This window comes from Malania oleifera, chromosome 10, assembly GCF_029873635.1.
Source record: "Malania oleifera isolate guangnan ecotype guangnan chromosome 10, ASM2987363v1, whole genome shotgun sequence".
In the NCBI taxonomy this organism is placed as follows: Eukaryota; Viridiplantae; Streptophyta; class Magnoliopsida; order Santalales; family Ximeniaceae; genus Malania; species Malania oleifera.
This window is the reverse complement of record NC_080426.1, coordinates 17,902,164-17,921,028: the sequence shown is the minus strand read 5'-3', so window position 1 is coordinate 17,921,028 and position 18,865 is coordinate 17,902,164. Positions and strand designations below refer to the sequence as shown.

General features: G+C 34.4%; 1 protein-coding gene across 4 annotated transcripts in view; it reads right to left on the bottom strand.

Moving 5' to 3' along the window:
• Positions 1–13,559: 13,559 nt before the first annotated feature.
• The window catches only part of LOC131165342 (uncharacterized), a 25,210-nt gene continuing 19,904 nt past the window's right edge, over positions 13,560–18,865 (bottom strand). For all 4 annotated transcript variants that reach the window (XM_058123031.1, XM_058123030.1, XM_058123029.1 and 1 more), the window contains exon 6: positions 13,560–13,773. In XM_058123031.1, the coding sequence (XP_057979014.1) occupies positions 13,702–13,773 (72 nt within the window). In that variant the 3' untranslated portion in view covers positions 13,560–13,701. The remainder of the gene's footprint in view (positions 13,774–18,865) is intronic.

The window sequence follows — 18,865 nt, the reverse complement described above, 5'->3', positions numbered from 1 at the left end:
TTTAAACAAATAAATAAATCAAGACTTCATATATATTCCTAATTAAGGGTGTAAACGAGTCAAGCTAACTTGCAAGCTACTCATACTTGACTCGTCCCATAATTCCACTCAACTCAATTCTACTCAAGTTCGAGTCGACTTTGAGTTCAATAATATATCACTCAAGTCAAGTTTCAAGTCTAATCGAACTTTTCAATTTTATTATTTTTATATTATATAGATATATATAATATTTTATAATAATATTTAACATTATATATGCATTAAACATATATTTAATATTAACTTATAATCAACTCAAGCTTAACAGAGTCTAACTCGAGTTTTATGAACTTATAATCGAGCCAAGTTTAAGTTTAAAAATTATGAGATCGATCGAGTTCAAGTCAAATTTCGAACTCAATATTTTCGAGTCGAGTTTGAGTTTTTTACTGTGACTTGACTCTAACACGCCCCTACTCCTCACTCATACTCTCTCTTTATCACTCTTCGAAGGATTTAAACTTAATATCAACATAAAGGAATTTTTGAAAATACCATTTACCAGAAAAAAATAAAATAATGTGGAAACTCCTCGACTCTTCAAATACACGCATAGGAGAGAAATTGGACGACAAGCTGCACGTTGCCCTATTGATTTGTACGAGAATGGTACCCTGGATCAGGGCTATTGAAAGCATTATTCCAATTTACAGAGTACTAATGTTTAATTTCTTCCCATATATGTTTGTCCCATTCGTATGTTTTTGAATAATAATTAATCATTCATGCTTTGGATCTATCATAGGAATGTTCCTTATAAAATTATGAATGCATGGGGGGCCATCGGCCATGTGCCCCCTCCTCTCCTCTTGCATGCCGACATATGGCGCAGCTTCCTCTCCATCCACCTATTAATATTTATTAATTACGTGCATCCATCCATCTCTGCCTGCATTATTTTGTGTGCGCGTTTTTAATTATATATTTTTAACTTCTATCTATGATCTATAGGAATTTTTTTTTAAAAAAAAATTATGATTGAATTATGTAATTTTTTGTTTTTAGAGTCTTACGGGTTTTGGTCTAGTCAAATTTGCTCAAGCAGTAAGGATGAAATTAGGCTTTGATGACCTCAAAATCTCAAGTTCGATTCTCCACCTATGATTTACCTAGTGAATTATCAGGAATGTGTCAGTAGACGGACAAAGTCCCAAGTTCGATTCATCCCATTAGTTTGTCGTCGCCTAGGTAGATGTGAAGGGCTTACTCAAATTGGAGTTCTAGATCATATATATATATATATATGGAATGTCTAATCACTATGAGTTATTTTTTATTTTAATCAATTGCATGCTTTAAATAGGAAAATATATACTTAATTGACTTATTTATTTTATGTATTTATTTAATCTTTTTGAAAATTTAGATAAGGACTTGTGATGTGAAGAAAAAAGAAGAGGGTAGAAGAGAACACGATAATTTGTCATTTATTTAGGTTGTTTTAATATCTAAGTGTCTAAAATGGTAAACTCAAGATTTATAGTTTAAAATAGAAATTTACTTTGTCTTAGACTCTTTTTATTCAAATTATTTAGACACTATTATGTCTATCTAATACATTGACTTCAAGATTTTCATTATAGACTTTTCATATTCAAATAATTGTAACGGCTAGGATGGACTATAATTATGAGAAAGAGACCATAAGATAAAGAAATAAAAGTACAACTACATATATAGTCAAATATTCAATAGCTAGAGCCCCAACGAGCATGGCGTGGTGGAAAGGTATCAACACGTAAGAAGAAATATCGGGAATTTAATTCCAAATAGATATACTCACGGAACCAGCGGTACCTATGGATAATAAGAGTTTACTCTGTAAGTCAACAGAGATCGTGGATGATGAGAGTTCGCTATGTGAGCCAATAGAAACAGTGGATGGTGAGAGTTCTCTATGAGTCAACGGGAACCGTGGATAGTAATGGAGATGCGTCCCGAGGGTCAGGTTGGTTGAACATACAATTGATGCACGCAAATCGTGTTCGCATCCGGACTTTGCCCTGATTAGCGAGACCTGGGGGCGGAGGACGCTGATCCGTAGGTTTGATGCCGCACCAAGGGGTCCGAAGGGCTCGTTGGTGGCTAGAGTTCCTATGTAATAAAATATATATATATATATATATATATATATATATTCAATAGCTAGGCTTTCTTTTAAACTTCACAATAAAATAAAATCTATGCATAGTGGATGATTAAAATCAATGGTCTAGTAGATTTTTATTTTTATTTTTTCCATTGGAGGCCTAAGTTGAAGTTAAACTACACAATGGAGCTAACTTAAATTTTGAATTTAAGATCACAAACATAAAGTTATCAAGGTTTGACCGTGGTTATCTCTTAGAAGATATATCGTAAATTATGCTAGTTGATTAACTTCAACTTATATAGTATTGACAATGCGGCTCTCTTAGAAGATATATCGTAAATTATGCTAGATGATTAACTTCAACTTATATAATATTGACGAGTTTGAATAAATATTCAAGAAGTCTACATATGCAGGTTTAGGAGAAAAAAATCAATCTACGAAGTTTAATTTATATTCTACATGAATTAGAAATTGAAATTCAATAAATTAATTGAAGTTGCAATATTTTAATCAAAATTAATTATCTAAATTATTTTACTAAAAAATTCAGCAACCTTGAATGTTTTAACTAGCCTTCACCATGATCAATTGAAGTACAAATTGAAAAAAAGTGTAATATTACATCTCTAATTGGATGAAGAATTCTTTTTACATGAACCTAATAAATATATATTTATATAATCTCTTAAATACGGAATGAATGAAGAAATCTAAAATGCGATATAAGTAAAAAAAGAAATTAAAACAAAAGAACCTTCAAATAGAATTCTACAAAGTATACTGTGTAAAATGAATGGATAATAAACCCTAATAGAGAGAGAGAGAGAGAGAGAGAGAGAGAGAGAGGAAATTTGATGGAATCGGTATGAAGCAATAGCAGTATTACAGAAGGACAATAATGATAAGTGTCCATGAACATCCAGACAAGGGCATGGTTGGACTATATTTTTTTTCTTAAAAAAAAAACCAGTGCCAGAGTGTGTCTCTGCAAGTTAGGTCATCTGTCATTTCCCACCTTTATCTCTATTCTCTAAGCACCTAGGCGCACGCAGGCTGTCACCGCCACCCCCATCCCTCAAATCACTCATCCCCCCTCTAGGGTTTCATCAAAACTCCATTCCCTAATATGGAGGTGGTCTACTATGCCAATGCCATTGGTCAGAAATGGTGGCGTGTCTGTGGAAATTGGGAAACACAAAACACTTCTCAATTTTCATTTCCACATGTTTGCTGGATTTCTGGGTCTCACGGGTGTATCAGGATGAAGTTGATGATCATGCAGACACTGATTTTTAATTAAAAATATTATCTATAAATTTAAAGTTTTATTTTTGACAAGTCTTTGTTATTACAATCTCTCAATTGAGATTAATGTTTTAAGTCCACATAAGTGAATAGTGCTAGAAGGATGGAAATGTTAATTATCTTTGTAGATTAATTGAATTTCTTAAGAATTTTACATATGCAAATCAGGCGTGCTAGCTAAATAGACATCAATTATCAACTTTCGACATTACTTTTCTAGTATAGGGAATATGTTGTTTCTGCTTCTTCTTTACTACTACATGGCTCTTTAGAGTCCGTTTGAATCTTTACTACTACATGGCTCTTTAGAGTCCGTTTGAATCAAGGAATTGGCGCCGAAAAAAGAAAAGAAAAGAAAGAAAATTTATTTTCTTTTATATCTTCTTTATCTATTAAATACTATCAAAAATTTTATATATATATATATATATATATAATGTCATAAATATTTCAATCCATGCATATATATCTAATCCTCCCTGAATCCGCTTTTGCAATTAATTAAACAAAACAAAATTACAAGAAACATTCATAGAATGAATCAGAACTCATTAGGCCATGTCATGTTCCTTTTGTCATCACATGGGACGAGGGCTGTATAACTGTGACCTCTCAGTATGTCTAGTTAAATCAATTCGGATGAACAATAAGTTTTCAATTCTCACTTTAATGACGATACATACATCTTGCCGCTCTCTTAACTATTAGATATACTCACTGTATTCATTGAAATCAGTACGATTTCACTATATTAAAATACAAATATCGCGAAATCATTTGTCCTCTGCTCTCTCTCTCTCTCTCTCTCTCTCTCTCTCTCTCTAAGATTAATCAAGAGCACCATTGAGAAGAGTAAAGTCGAGTGTTTCAGCTAACAAAGGGGGTGTCTTTTGGGTGTGTAGGTCTGATTGGTTGGTTGCAAATGATTTTTCAGAAATGGAACTCATAAATGGGGACTACTGCTAGCTATGTGCTGCATGGGGCTGGGGTGGGGTTGGCCAAAAAAGTGACCTATCAATTAAGAAAGCTGTTTCGTTCATATATATATATATATATATATATATATGCGTCCTAAATGGACTGCATTGCAGTACGAAGAGGGAAAAAAGATCGGATAATTTTGAGCTTGTGATGTGTTTTTCCTTTTTGGTCATTTGGAGGGCTCTGTTTGTCTTGCTCTATAATGCTTTGGCACTCACCAATTAGATTTGTCAAAGATACTATGGCCTACACACATTACATATTATAAATATATTATAATGGAGCAACATCACTTGTTCCATCATTCTGCATATTAATAATTAATCTCTCTTTCTCTGTCTCTTATCTTAAAAGGACAGAGACACATTAGCAGATGAAATTTCATGATTGGCCATTCATTCCCTCTTAAGATTTTTGCAGAAGGGTGTCTTTGAAATTCTGGAAGAAGGTGAATAGGGTGAATTTGTGACATACATAAAAATATTGATGGAGTGGTAGTTTGCATGTAAGTGAACCCGACTATTATGGTAATTATAGGGTAACACCCTAGAATAAGTCACAACCTAATGTGATAATTGTTGCTGCCAAGAATCGAATGGTATTTGTTAAATCGTCTTTCGACCACGATCATCTGAAAAGAATCAAATAAGAATTGTATGACCCAAAGGGTACTCCGGAAGATCACTCTAATGCCTAAATTAAAAAATGAGAGGTTCAGATTGCAACAATAAGTGAAGAGTAAGTAAAAATAAGATGCTTACCTCATCCAGAGATCTCCTTTTTATAGTGATGGAGGCAAACCTTCCTTCAACTTAGTATTTACAAGTGTATTATTATGTTTAGGGGGGTTATAGATAACTTAAGAGCAATTATGTAGGATATCAATAGTGATTTTGTAACTGTATCGGGGGATTACGGATAACTCAAGCACGATTATGTGAGGTATCAATGGTGGTTTTATAACTGTATCCCCTCATGAATAAGTCTACTAATCTTGGGTGTATTAGTTGCCCCCCTCATTTACTCTCGAATATTTGAAAAAAAATTCTTTTATTTGAGAGTGTTTCGAGGTCCACTACACGAGCATCCGACATAATCTGAATCGGTCCCCAAGCGTTCCAACTTAGTATAACCAACTACGAGGCTTCATAACTTTCCCAGATTACAGAACCTATTAGCTCGATCCGAGCCGATGTCTTCATTGTCCAGCTCAATCCGAGAAGATATCTTCACTCTCTGGCTCAATTCAAGCCGATATCTTCACTTATCGGCTCAATTAGAGTCGATGCCTTCACTGTCCGACTCAATCCAAGTCGATGTCTTCACTGTACAACCCAATCCGAACTGACATCTCCATTGTTCAACTCAATTTGAACCGATGTCTCCATTGTTCAACTCAAACTGAGCTAACTTCTTCCTTCAAGCTGAGGTCTACATTATTTGGCTCAATCTATGCCGATCTCTCCATTATCAGGCTCAATCCGAGTAGAAATCTTCACATATTGGCTCAATTAGAGTTGACATATTCACTATTTGGCTCAATCTAAGCCAATGCCTTCACTGCTCAACTCAATTCAAGCCGAGAGCTTCACTATCCGGCTCAATCCAAGCTGATGTCTTCAATGCCTCATGAGCAGTACTCATCAAATGGGTCATTAATGGTGGGTCGTGCTCACTCCTGAAAAGTAAGGTGTAGTACTAAAAGGGGGGTGAATTAGATGTTTAAAATTTTCTTTGAACTCTTTTTATAAATTCCCAACTTATAATAAGTTTAGTAATCACACAAGGATGATTTGAATCACAATATCAGCTAGGAATCAATAATCACTTTTAAAACTTTATGAATTGAGTATATTGATCTTGCAGCAATTTTAACTTAATACCCAAATAATAAGCCAATCTCAAATCACAAGTTAGTCAATTAAATGAAGTATGAATTTCAATTACAATATCAATTGAAAACCAAATTTACTTTTAAATCTTAATTAGAAAGTATATTAACATGATCTTGCAACAATTTAAATCCACATCCAATCAATCAATCAATCAATAAGCCAACACAATCCACAAGTTACTTAAATAATATATGAATTACAGTAGTGCTTTCAAGATTCAAACTTTGTTATCAATTAGGTTTCTTGATCAATGTTCTTCCTTTAATCAAGATTTCCATAAACGATTAATCAACGTACTCCCTTTAAGGTTTCCGCAAAAGATCAATCAACATACTCCCTTTAATTAAAAGTTTTCCTCAATCTCAACATCAATTTAATTTCCAGCACTTAAATAAATATCCACGCAATTTATATATGCAGAAAATAAAGAGTAGGGAAGGGAGTGAGACTGAGTTTTTTACAAGGTTCGGCTATACCCGCCTACGTCCTCGCCTTAGGCGACACACCTAAGGATTCCACTATACCACTCCTTTACGGGTAGGAGCAACCTTACAACACTCCTTAAATAGGTTGGAGCCCTCCTCTTCAAGCGATACCCCACGCTAGCTACAACGATTCAATAGTCCTAAACCATCAAGAAAACAAGAAAGAACTTCTTACGTATAAGAATTACTCTCAAAAAGTGCAGATTAGTACAAGTTATAGCACAACTAAGAATACTTCAATTTAAATATCAATGAAGAATAGAATTAAAACTCAGAGATTATATCACCAGGATCTTTCTTTGGATTAATCAAACTCAGAGTTTTATGCTAAAAGATCGATGAAAAATAGCCTAGCAAATCTCAATAAAACTCCACCAAGTATGTGAGCAAGAGAGCTTTTGGAGTATGAAAGTTGTATGTTTGATTACTATTATGAATTCTTGGTAAGATTTGATTTGTGAAATCATGTATTTATAGGCTTAAGAATTCATATTTTCGTGTTGCCCAAGTTACTTAGAGTGTTTCCCAAGTTTTTACAAAGTTTGGAGCACAAGCAACTTAATTTGAAAACATTTAAAAGTTGTTTTAAAATAGTTGTTACGAACGTCAGTCGCCTAAATTCATCAAGGTCAGTCGCCTGAACTTTAAATACAGCGTATTATCACAGTCAGAATAGGGTCAAGCGCCTGAACTCACAAGGGTCAGTCGCCTGTGCCTATACTGTCTTCCCATTTTAATTAAGCAAAATTGTCAGTCACCTGACCAGACAAGGGTTAGTCGCCTAGGCAGTTAAAACATTGCTTTTTAAACCTTATTTCCAAAAACTCTTAGCAACTTGTTTTGATACTTTTGAAAGATATTTTCAAGAATTTTCAAAATAAGATCTCTAGGTCCATGATTAACCCTAATAAGCTTTAAAGCATTCATTTTGATATTTAGTTGAAGTACTTACACAAGATTTTCTTAAGACTTTAAAACATTCTAAACTTAAAGTTTTTATGTATATGTTTGCTTTCAGTCCATTTTATCTTGAGCTTCAATATCCTTAAAGCTTCCACAAGATTTTTCTGTCTTTGACCTTTTAAGCTTCCTTTTGTTCACTTGTTGTGGAGTATGAGCTTTTAATAATCACTTGTGATCTTGGACTCTTAATACTTGAACTTTTGAACTTCATATACTTGATTTTCTGAAACATCATTACTTAAACCACAACATGTTAAATTTACCTTGATTTGTTATCATCAAAATAAGATTTGAAAGTCATGTTAGGCCAACAACTCCTTTGTTGCCTTATGAGTTGGGCTCATCAAATGGGCAATTCTTCGAGGCCTCATGAGTGGTGTTCATCAAATAGGTCATTACTTGTGAGTTGTGTTCACTCCTTTGTTGCCTCATGAACTGTGTTTATCAAATGGGCAGATCTTTAGGGCCTCATGAGCGGTGCTCATCAGATGGGCCATTTCTGGTGAGCTTTACTCACTCCTTTGTGGTCTCATGAGTTCTACTCATCAAATGGACAGGTCTTTAGGGCCTCATGAGCCGTGCTCATTAGATGGGATATTACTAGTGAGTTGTGCTCATCAAATGGGCATGTCTTCAAAGTCCTATGAGTGATGCTTATCATATAGGTCATTACTAATGAGTTGTGCTAACTCCTTTACTGCCTCATGAGTTGTGCTCATCAAATGGGCAGGTCTTTAGGGCCTCATGAGTCGTGCTCATCTTATGGGTTGTTGTTGGTCTAAGAATGTCAATTCGCGCCATTGGGATTCACATGATTGGGATTCGTGCCATTGGGGTTCGCACGCCATGAATCTATAAGTTGCTTCCTTCCCCTTCTTAGTCGTTTCATCCAAGTCTCTCAGACTCTTCCTTTTTAGATCAATCCGACTCCTTGCGGTCATGACTTCTTCTAGATTAATGTATTTATGGGCTCATGTGACCAGTTCTGCTATATTGGTTGGGGGTTTTTTCCCAAAGAGTTTAAGAAGTCCCCTGATTGAAAAGCTATTGTCAGAGCTGCTATCACTACCCTATGATCCAGGTTTCGAATTTCTAAAGTAACGTTGACAAAGCGGGGCATGAACTCCTTAAGTGTCTCCTTTTTCCCTTATACAAGCCTCATCAGATAAGCTGAAGTTTTCGCCATTTTCTGATTGCTAACAAAATGCCCCAACAAACTGCTGCTCATTTTCAAAAAAGGATCCAATAAAGTCAGGTTTTAGGGTTCGGTACCACACCCTGGCATTTCCCTTTAGGTTGGCTGCAAATGCTCAACCCACGATTGCATCGGGCACACCTTGCAATTGCATTAACACCTTAAAGGAGTCAAAGTGGTGCAAATGATCAGTCAAGTCATCATACCCTTCAATACTTAGCATTTTGAACATACTTGGCAAAGGGATCTCCATGACCTCTTGGGTAAATGGAGGGTTTGAAGATTTGGTTGATGATTCCCCCACAGAGGGAAAGTTGTGTACTTTCTTCACCAGATTTTCCAATTAGTCAATTTTTTTAAAATTTTCCTCCAGTTCACGAGACCACTGTTCATAGATGTAACGACCTGCTATATATTCAATTTTTTTTTATCTGTAAATTATATATCATCTGTCTGAAATACTACTAGTAACATCCTAGGCCCAAAGAAGTACTGGGGAATACTCTGTACATCATACAACACTAGGCAGCGGTAAACAAAACTGGAAACTGCTATATATAATACAACATACCAAAAAACTATAGAACTCTGAAATATATTTACAATGCAAAATACCCAGTGACGACTCTATGATCTGAAAACTATCCCAAAACACTATTATCCCAAAATACCTACCCTTCCCACAAGGGCAGCTCAAGTCAACCTCTACCCGCGAGCCTGATCTGCTTGCCTAGTTGGATCTCTTGAAAAATGGTAAGTCACTGGGATAAGACAACGCTCAGTAAGTGGAAATATGCTATTGGTAGTGTGTGGCGGCTGAGTTAAATAGTCAAAATACTGAAATAATACTGTAATCTGAGAAAACTGAAAAACTGTACAAAATATATCTATCTATCATGTAATCTTTAAAATATGACTGTGTATCTGAGTTTGCTATCTGAAGGTACTGCAAGTATAATAATATAAATTGCTACTGTGTGATATATCTGTACATAGGAAATTTTATTATACCCTGGGATCTGTATATCATAATATATCCCCTCATGATAGGGTTGTGCGGCTCGTAGGCTGGACTTACTCTGGTCGGCCCTCCAAATAAGTCAATCTCTATCCTCCGCCAATCTGTAATGATTTATGTAGATCCTGACCTACTGCAATCACTTCGGTCAACGGAGTCATGTGGTTGCACATGTCTGAAACTAACAACAGTATCGTGCTCTGCGGTAATTATATCTGTCTGTAATTTTCCCAGGGATCTGATATCATGTAATATTGTATACATATATAAATATATACTCATCTTATTGTTTTTAACATGATTTCAAAAACAACCATAACACTGTAATTCTGAATTGTATTAACTGAGATATTTGACTAAAATATATATATATATATATATATATATATTATCTGTCTGTAACATCTATGTTTTCTGTCTGTACTATCTGTAATATCTATATATAATATTTGTATACTCTATATATAATATCTGTATGCTCTGTATATAATATTTGTGTGTTCCGTATATAATATTCGTGTGCTCTGTATATAATATCTGTATACTCTGTATATCTACTGTAGCATCTTGATGCTATCACTGTATAATCTGTCTGAATAAACTGTCTGAGTGTTATGGTTTAGAAATCATGTTTTCTCAAAAATGATGTAAGTCTCATTTATTTCTAATATTCTAAAATATCTGTATAACTGTAATATTGTAAAACCTATACATATTGTACTGTAATAAACTCATGTCATACATTTGAATAAACGTAGTCTCATGCTCAATTTCTATAATTCTGTTATAAAATAATATTCATAATTCTCTGGAAAAATAATCTGATATACATGCTTGAAACACTCATTCATAATATTTTGTATACATATTAAAAATTGCTAGCATAGCATATTTCCATTACCTTAACTCTAAAAAGCCCCTACCAAATTCTGGCCCTATACCCGCAGGGTTCCTAACTCAACATCCTGAAAATAATATCCCCCAAAACAAAACATCAGTATTTTCCTACCTACAATATTTCTTATAACTACAAGGAATGCATAACCTGAATAAATTATCTTACCCTGAATTTGAGATGAATTTCAAACCAACTTTCCCCACGATCTGCTCTGGCAGACTTACAGAGAACTTCGTCATGAGCCTCGTGGTTGCCTCAGATCTTCAATCCAGCGAGAAATGGGGCCAGAATCAAAGAGATAAGGGGAGGGGGTTGTAGAAGAGAGAGAGAGAGAGAGAAGAGTTTTGCGCTGAAAATTTGATTAAAATCCGAGTTTCAACTATTTATAGGGCTGGATTCGTCGACGAGACACGTCACCTCGTCGATAAGTTTCAGTCTATTTTAAATCCTCTCTCAGTATCTTCTCGTCGACGAAACCCGTCCTCATTGACGAACTCCTCTTATATCCTTGTTGACGAATCCCCTATGTTCGTCAACGAGATGCTGAAAAAATTCTTCGGGTTATTACAATAAATGCCCACACTATTTCCAACTTCTACCTTCTTTACTGGATCTAAAGCCTTCACAGCAACTTCTTATGGGGCAGTTGTCTTCCTATCAAACACTGCTTCTATCTTGTTAGCCTCCAAACCATGCTCCACATGATCCCTTTTTTTTTTATGCAAGATCATAGTGAACATGTTTTCTACCCTTTTCTGGAAGACTAGAAAGTCACTCAGTGGCACACTTGGGTTATCTATTGGAGTGGAATGAATTGACTGGGGCGATTGATTTCCCCAAGCGAGTTCTAACTTGGAATTATGTGATGTGGTCATGGTCAAAGATAAAAAACCTCCCAAGGATTCCCACAGACGGCACCAATTGTTGCTACCAAGAATGGAATGGATTTTGTTAAACCATCCTTCAACCGTAATCACCTAGAAGGAATCAAACAAGAATGGCTTTGAGGACCAAAGGTGTACTCCAAGGGATCACTCCGATGCCTAAGTTAGGGAATGGGAGGTTCAGATTGCAACAGTAAATGAAGAGTGAGTGAGAATAATATGTTTACCTCCTCTATGGATCCCCTTTTTATAGTGATGGAGGCAAACCCTCCTTTAACTTATTATTTACAAATGTGTTGTTATGTTCAGGGGTTATAGATAACTTAAGGACGATTATGTAGGATATGAATAGTGATTTTGTAACCATATCAAGGGGTTACGGTAACTCAAGTGCATTGGTGGTTTTGTAATTGTATCCCCTCATGAATATGTTAACTAATTTTGGATGTATCAATAATTACTTTAAATAATTATCATAATAGGCAATCCCAGTGGCAAGCACACATCAAGGGGTCATATGATACCAACTTGGTATCATACATACCTATTAAAAATAAAAATAAAACCAACAGCATCGCATATTAATACAATGACCCATATTCTACCTATGTTTGGAAAAACTTTCAATATTTGTTTATGTTGAATTTGAATAATGTATAATATAAAATTATATTAAAACTTATTCAAATCTACCTAAATTCAAATTCAATTCAGCATCAAAATAACCTAACGCAATTTTAATTTTTAAGAAAGGTTAAACCCATACTTTCTAATTCAAGATTTAAGGATATGTAATGTCTGTGAGTAATTTTGAATGATTCACAAAGATGCAAGCTGTTCATGAAAGAGAGTGTGACAATCTCTAACTAGTTCAACGTGGACAACACCCGCCTCATTTCTAAGCCCTGGTATAATATTGCCATTACCTATGCTTGACAACTTGGAGAGGACTTGAGGTGAATTCTAAGTTTCATACCATATGTTGCTAACGGAATATTAATTACTTGCTGATTATTATTTGACAAATAAAGTTCACTCCAGTAGTTTCCTTAGGCACCCTCCAGAAAAATCAAATCACTTCCGCCATCTTTTGAGAAATAATATAAGCTATTTATTTTAAATATTTTTTTTATTAGAAAACAAATTAGAACTAAAATGGAGAGAAGAAAGTTAAATAAGTTAAAAAAAAAATATCTAAATGCGATTCAATGATGGTGATGCAGCCAGCATGAAGTATTTTATTCCTATTTTTGTTCTTAGTTCATGATATTTTTTTTTTAAATTATATCTTCAAGATTCTAGATTATATATTTGAAATTCTAGGTTATCATCCAAGCGCCACATCTAGATGATACCATCTAACCAATAGGAAAAAAATAGTAACCAAAAATACACCATCAGATCATGCATCTCTCTTGATCAATTGGCTCTATCTTGGAAACATAGAACACCACCACCTAACAATTCCCAAAAAGCATACTCAAAAGATCTAACCATGCCATAGATCTAGAATTCATGGGAGTGACCGAATGCAAAGCAAAATCTCAAATAGCAGATTAAAAGAATAAATGCAATAATAATCTCCAACTTATTGAATTGTGTTCTTAAGGAATTAGACCGACTGCCGAACAGCAAAACCATATCCCTGCTTTCTTACACTGCTGTGCACGGGCAATCAAATTAAATTTCCTGCCCTCGTAGCAATTATGTTTTGATGTTTTACCCCTCTAGTTAAATTGCTGTTTTCATCCAAGTAAAGGACTAAAAGGGCTCTGAATGAAAATTCTAGGGCAGCATAAACTACAATAACTTCTCACAATTCATTAATAGACGCAAATTAAAGCATACAAAATATACACGGGATTGAAGATAAAGGCCGATGGCATACCAAGACAGTGACACAACTCACACAGAAGCACAAACCACCGCCCTCCCAAGTGTCAAATCTCACCAGTTCCAAGAGGTTGCCTTGAGGTGTCACCTGAAGCCCATGCCTTGTAGTCCTTTACTAGCTGAATTGACAATGTCCGCAAAACCAAATTCAGTAAAAAAAAAAAAAAAATCACACATTGACACACACAATGTCCCCAGAAAAAATTATTTAGTAATCAGAAAAAGAAAAAAAAAATTCGCACACACACAATAGATTAAAAGATGTTGGGGAGAGCTACGCAGGATGTGAACCAAATGTGCTGCAAAGATAATTGCGTCAGTCCAAAGTTGAGTAAACTGGTGCCCTTGGTGAAATACTGTGGGGGAGGAATACCAGCCACTTTACCTAATAGCTTAAGTTGTTATGTTGTGAACAAACTGTGTATATCAAGCCTTAACATCTTAGTTAATCCTCCTCCAGATCACCTATTAATAATATCACTCTATCCTAATCCTTCATATCTACTGTAATATTTTAATTTTGAAGCATGATCATCCCAACCCATTTCTGCACTCATTTTTCTCGTGTACTAAAGTATACAGTTAGTATTTGTTGTCTACTGAAGTATATATCCCTATTTTCAAAAACTCCTTGTGTTTTCCCATAACCATGTATAAAAATCTAATTTGAAAAAAGCTTAAATGACACAAATGGGTAAAACAGCAGTCCTGAATACACAAACAATTGCTGCTTCAGAAGCCCCTTTATTACAGCCTGGTTGTTTCAACATGCAATTCTTCCTACAGCTGAGGCAACACAAATTTTTGAGAAAAAAATTTATCATGAGACCAAGACCTTATGAGGGACGAATATACTAGAAAAGAGGTAGGGGGAAGGGGGAAATGTATGAAGAGTTTGAAAAACTACACATGCAACAACTCACGCCTAAAGCTTTAAAGCCATCAACATTAGCAACTTGTAAGTTCAGCCGGAGACTCATAAGCCACCTTGATGAAAGACTGATTCACATGAGAGAAACAGCAAGAAAATAATAGAGAACAAGAGAAAACAAAATAAATTAAATGAAAAATAAATAAGAAAAATTAAAGAGAAGAAAATTAAAGTAAACCTCAAAATTTGTAGTTCAATTCTCAAGAATGCAAACTAACCCCCATGTGTACCCATCAAGCCTTTATACAGGCTTTTCTCATAAAACTAAATAAAGAATGCAGTTTGGGGAACAAATAAATCCCTAAAAAGTACAAAATTAAATCCAAAAATCAAAATCTTAAATTAAGCATATGCCTGTGGTAAGCATGAAGATCCTGCCAAGTGCTACCCTTATCATTTCCACCATGGGTGGGAAAACAAGTCACTAGCAACGAAAAAGATGTTTACTGCTACATTTTGTGAACTAATCTCAATAACCTTCTTGCTACATGCAACATGTTCGTCCTCTACAATATTTCAACACAATCTGTCAATGAGGACAGACGAAGAGAAGGAAGAACAGGAACTTAAAATAATGGAGCAATTCCACAAGGATAGAGAGATGCATGCACAAAAAGAGGCTAAAAGGTGCCTCAGTAAGGACTAACACTCTTTATCAAGTTTTAGTTTTAAGTAGAAAAGCCTCGACACCCAAACAACAAAAAATGCAAGAGAAGGACCAAACACATTGGCATCAACTAAAACAAATGAGCAGGCATCAGGTGGCAAGGGAATAAGGTCAATAGGGTGTCAAGGCAACAACTATGAACAATCACAAAAGGACACTCTCAGAAGACAAATTCACTAATTTATTATATGTGCCATGGTAGGCAACAACAAATCCTAGGTTTAAGGCTCATCCCCAGTATGCACCTGAGCCACCCAAACTACAATCAACCACTTCAGTTTGGCTATCAATATAGGATGACAAGAAATTGAAAATTTTAACCAAGTGCCAAACAATTTCTGCAAGGTCTTCCGAAAATAGTTAAGAAACTGTGCATCCCTACTAGAGGCTATTCAAGTGAGAATCTGCAAGACCCATGATAACCTGACAGTGCCAAGGAATGGAGTGGTGTTAACTCATAAGGCAAGGTGTTAGGGTCTTGGAGTTTGCGACCCTAACACATGGTATTGGTATGTGATTATTGATTTGGAAAGAAGGTCAATAATCATTACTTCTTGACGAGTAAATTGTTTTTTAATTAAACAATCAGCCCTTAACAAGATCGCTTTTTCACATGGGAAGCTACTCTTGGAAAGATCCTTACGATAGACAATTGTCAAAAAAAGCCTCTCTTGTCAATAGATGTTTTTATGACTAGAGCAGGAGGAATCGGTCGACCACGTCCTTCTGCATTGTTAATGGCCAAGAAATTGTGGAGTCAGCCATATACATTGTAAAACAAAAAGGGTCACATATCGAGTAGCAGTTGAACTATTGGCTTGGAAAACGATCAGATTCAGTAAGGAAGAAATTCTCTCTCCCTCAATCCCCTTGCTATTTTTTAGGTGGTGTGGAGAAAGGAATGCAAGAGCCTTTGAAGGAACTATTTCTCCTATTCAAGTTATTATGAACCATTAGATCCCTTTGCACCTAGGTGGCATCCCCTTAATGCCTCTTTTTAATACACTTTTTGTTTGCTGATAAAAAAATTATCATTTGGGATAAATATCTAAAACCTAAATAATTCAACAGTGAATGATTTATACTAACCACCCACCAGGAACTCCTTACGGGGATCTTTATTTAATTAGTCAGTACTCAGCAGAGCAACTTGTGTCTTGAAGTGAACCAATATTTAAAGGGTGACAACATAAAGTGCACCACAAAACAATTTTAAAATAACCTTGGGTGAGCAATTCATTTGGCCAAGGAAATGATGGAAGGATTATGTTGACCCTTCGACCTTAAAACTAAAACTGATAAATTAATCAGGTGATGAATCGCGCAAAATGAAAAAAGCAATTTATGGTGACTAGATTCATTTATTGTAGAAACCCTCAAATATGCTCATGATGTCTTACAAATCAGACTACTTTTTCCTTATTTCTAAAAGGCAGGCCCACTCTTGGACATACAAATTCATAACGAGTACCTTTTTCCCATCCCCGAACGTGTTTCTCACTAGGGGTCATTAAATCCCCCATGAATTCCCTTTTCTCCTTATCTAAGGTTTCCATTATTAGGGTCAAAAATCCCTAAGGACTACCTTTTCCCTTCTATATAAGTTTCTAAGCGGTCCAGTCTTCGGGTATATAAATTATAATTAATATATTTTCTTTTCTACAGCATCCAATCCTGGACTCATATAACCCAAAGGCAACCGTTTCCCTTTCCTTTATAGGATCCATTTACAAGAGTCTTTTCCAAAAATAATATTATTTTAATAAAAAACATTTTAAAATAATGTGATTTAAAGTTTATTTCCTCAATGATGTGCCTGAAAATCTCGCTGCATGATCCAGCAATTTTTGAATAAATACTCGCTTGATGATCCAGTGAGTTTTACCTGGCCACACCTGCCAGTGCCATTCTTCCCCTGTTTTTTCTTCTCCCCGCGAAAAAAAACCCCGCCGAACCCCTCTTTGACCTCATTTACCATAAAAATTTCCTTTCAAGTCATTATTTTTCCCCTATAAATGCCATGGCCAGAGGAGAAGAACACCACAACCTATCCCACCAATTAACAATCTGTTTACATTTAATCTCTTTATTTATTTATTATCAATTCAGTTTTTTTAAGAACAAAATTTCCAACAACCCACAGGGAACTCTTTATGGGGATCCTTATTTACTTGGTCAATGGAAATGCCATGGCCGGAGGAGAAGAACACCACAACCTATCCCACCAATTAACAATCTGTTTACATTTAATCTCTTTATTTATTTATTATCAATTCAGTTTTTTTAAGAACAAAATTTCCAACAACCCACAGGGAACTCTTTATGGGGATCTTTATTTACTTGGTCAATGGAGCAAGTTGGCTCATAAAGTGAACCAATATTTAGTAAACGATAAAGGGTAAAGATATTAACTGCACCTCAAAACAACTTTAAAATAACCTTCGGTAAGCAAATCATTTGGCTAAGAAGGATTACGCTGACCCTTTGGCCTTAAAGCCAGAATAGATAGATTAATTAGGTGGCTGACAAGAAATATTAAAACACATAAACTCTAAAAGGCATTTTTCAAAAATCAAAAGAACAAATAACAAGTATTTTTTTTTAAATTGAAAAATGAAAAATGAGAATAATATGGAAAAAAAATTTATAAATCAGATTAAAAAAACTATAAACACAAAATATATAAAATAAAATAAAATAAAACATCCTAGAAAAATTAAAACAGATATAAAGTTCAGGAATTTCCAATAAAAGTCAAAAAGGAAATAATATATAAAATATAAAAAATATAAAACTAAAAAATAGGAAGAGAATATGATAGAAAATAATAACCAAAAATATAAGAAAATAATTACAAAATATTTGTTAAAATAGCATATATTAAATACTCTAAAAAATTTCAAAAAAAACTAAAGAAAGAAAAAAAAAAAAAAAAAAAGTCTTCTCCGAAAACGCAAACCAACAAGGTGTTCTTTAAAAATTGAAAAATAAATTATTTTTCTTTAGAAGTTGAAAATTTGAAATTTAGAATGATATTTAAAAAAAAAAAAAAAAGTGGAAAGAAAAAAAACATATAAACCCAAAAAACAGGAAGAAAATAAAATTAAAAAACTCTAGGAATAATCAAAAATATGAACTTACACTTTGTTTGGAAGCATGAATTTCAAACCTTCAATTTGGATTTGAGTATATTTGGACAAATTTTAATACAATTTTGTATTAAATCTTACACAAATCAAAATCCAAGATGTTTCCAAACATAGGATTAAGGAATTTTCAAAAAACTGAAAAAGGAAAAAATAAAAAAAAAAGAAAAATATATAAATTTAAAACATACAAAATAAAAACAGAAAATCAAGGAAAATAAATACCCAAAATAAAAAAATACACTTCACACAAAACCTTCTTCTTGCCACCTCACACCTTAGTTGTCAAATTGAGATTCGAATCATGAATCAAAATTCCAATTTAGAGAATCGAAATATGTACAACAAAATAAAACAGCAAAACACATTAAAATTTAAACAAATATGGATCAATCATGTTGTTAAATGGAATGACGCTTACCATTGAAACAAGTTTTGGAGGTCTGAATCCTACCACAATCTATTTA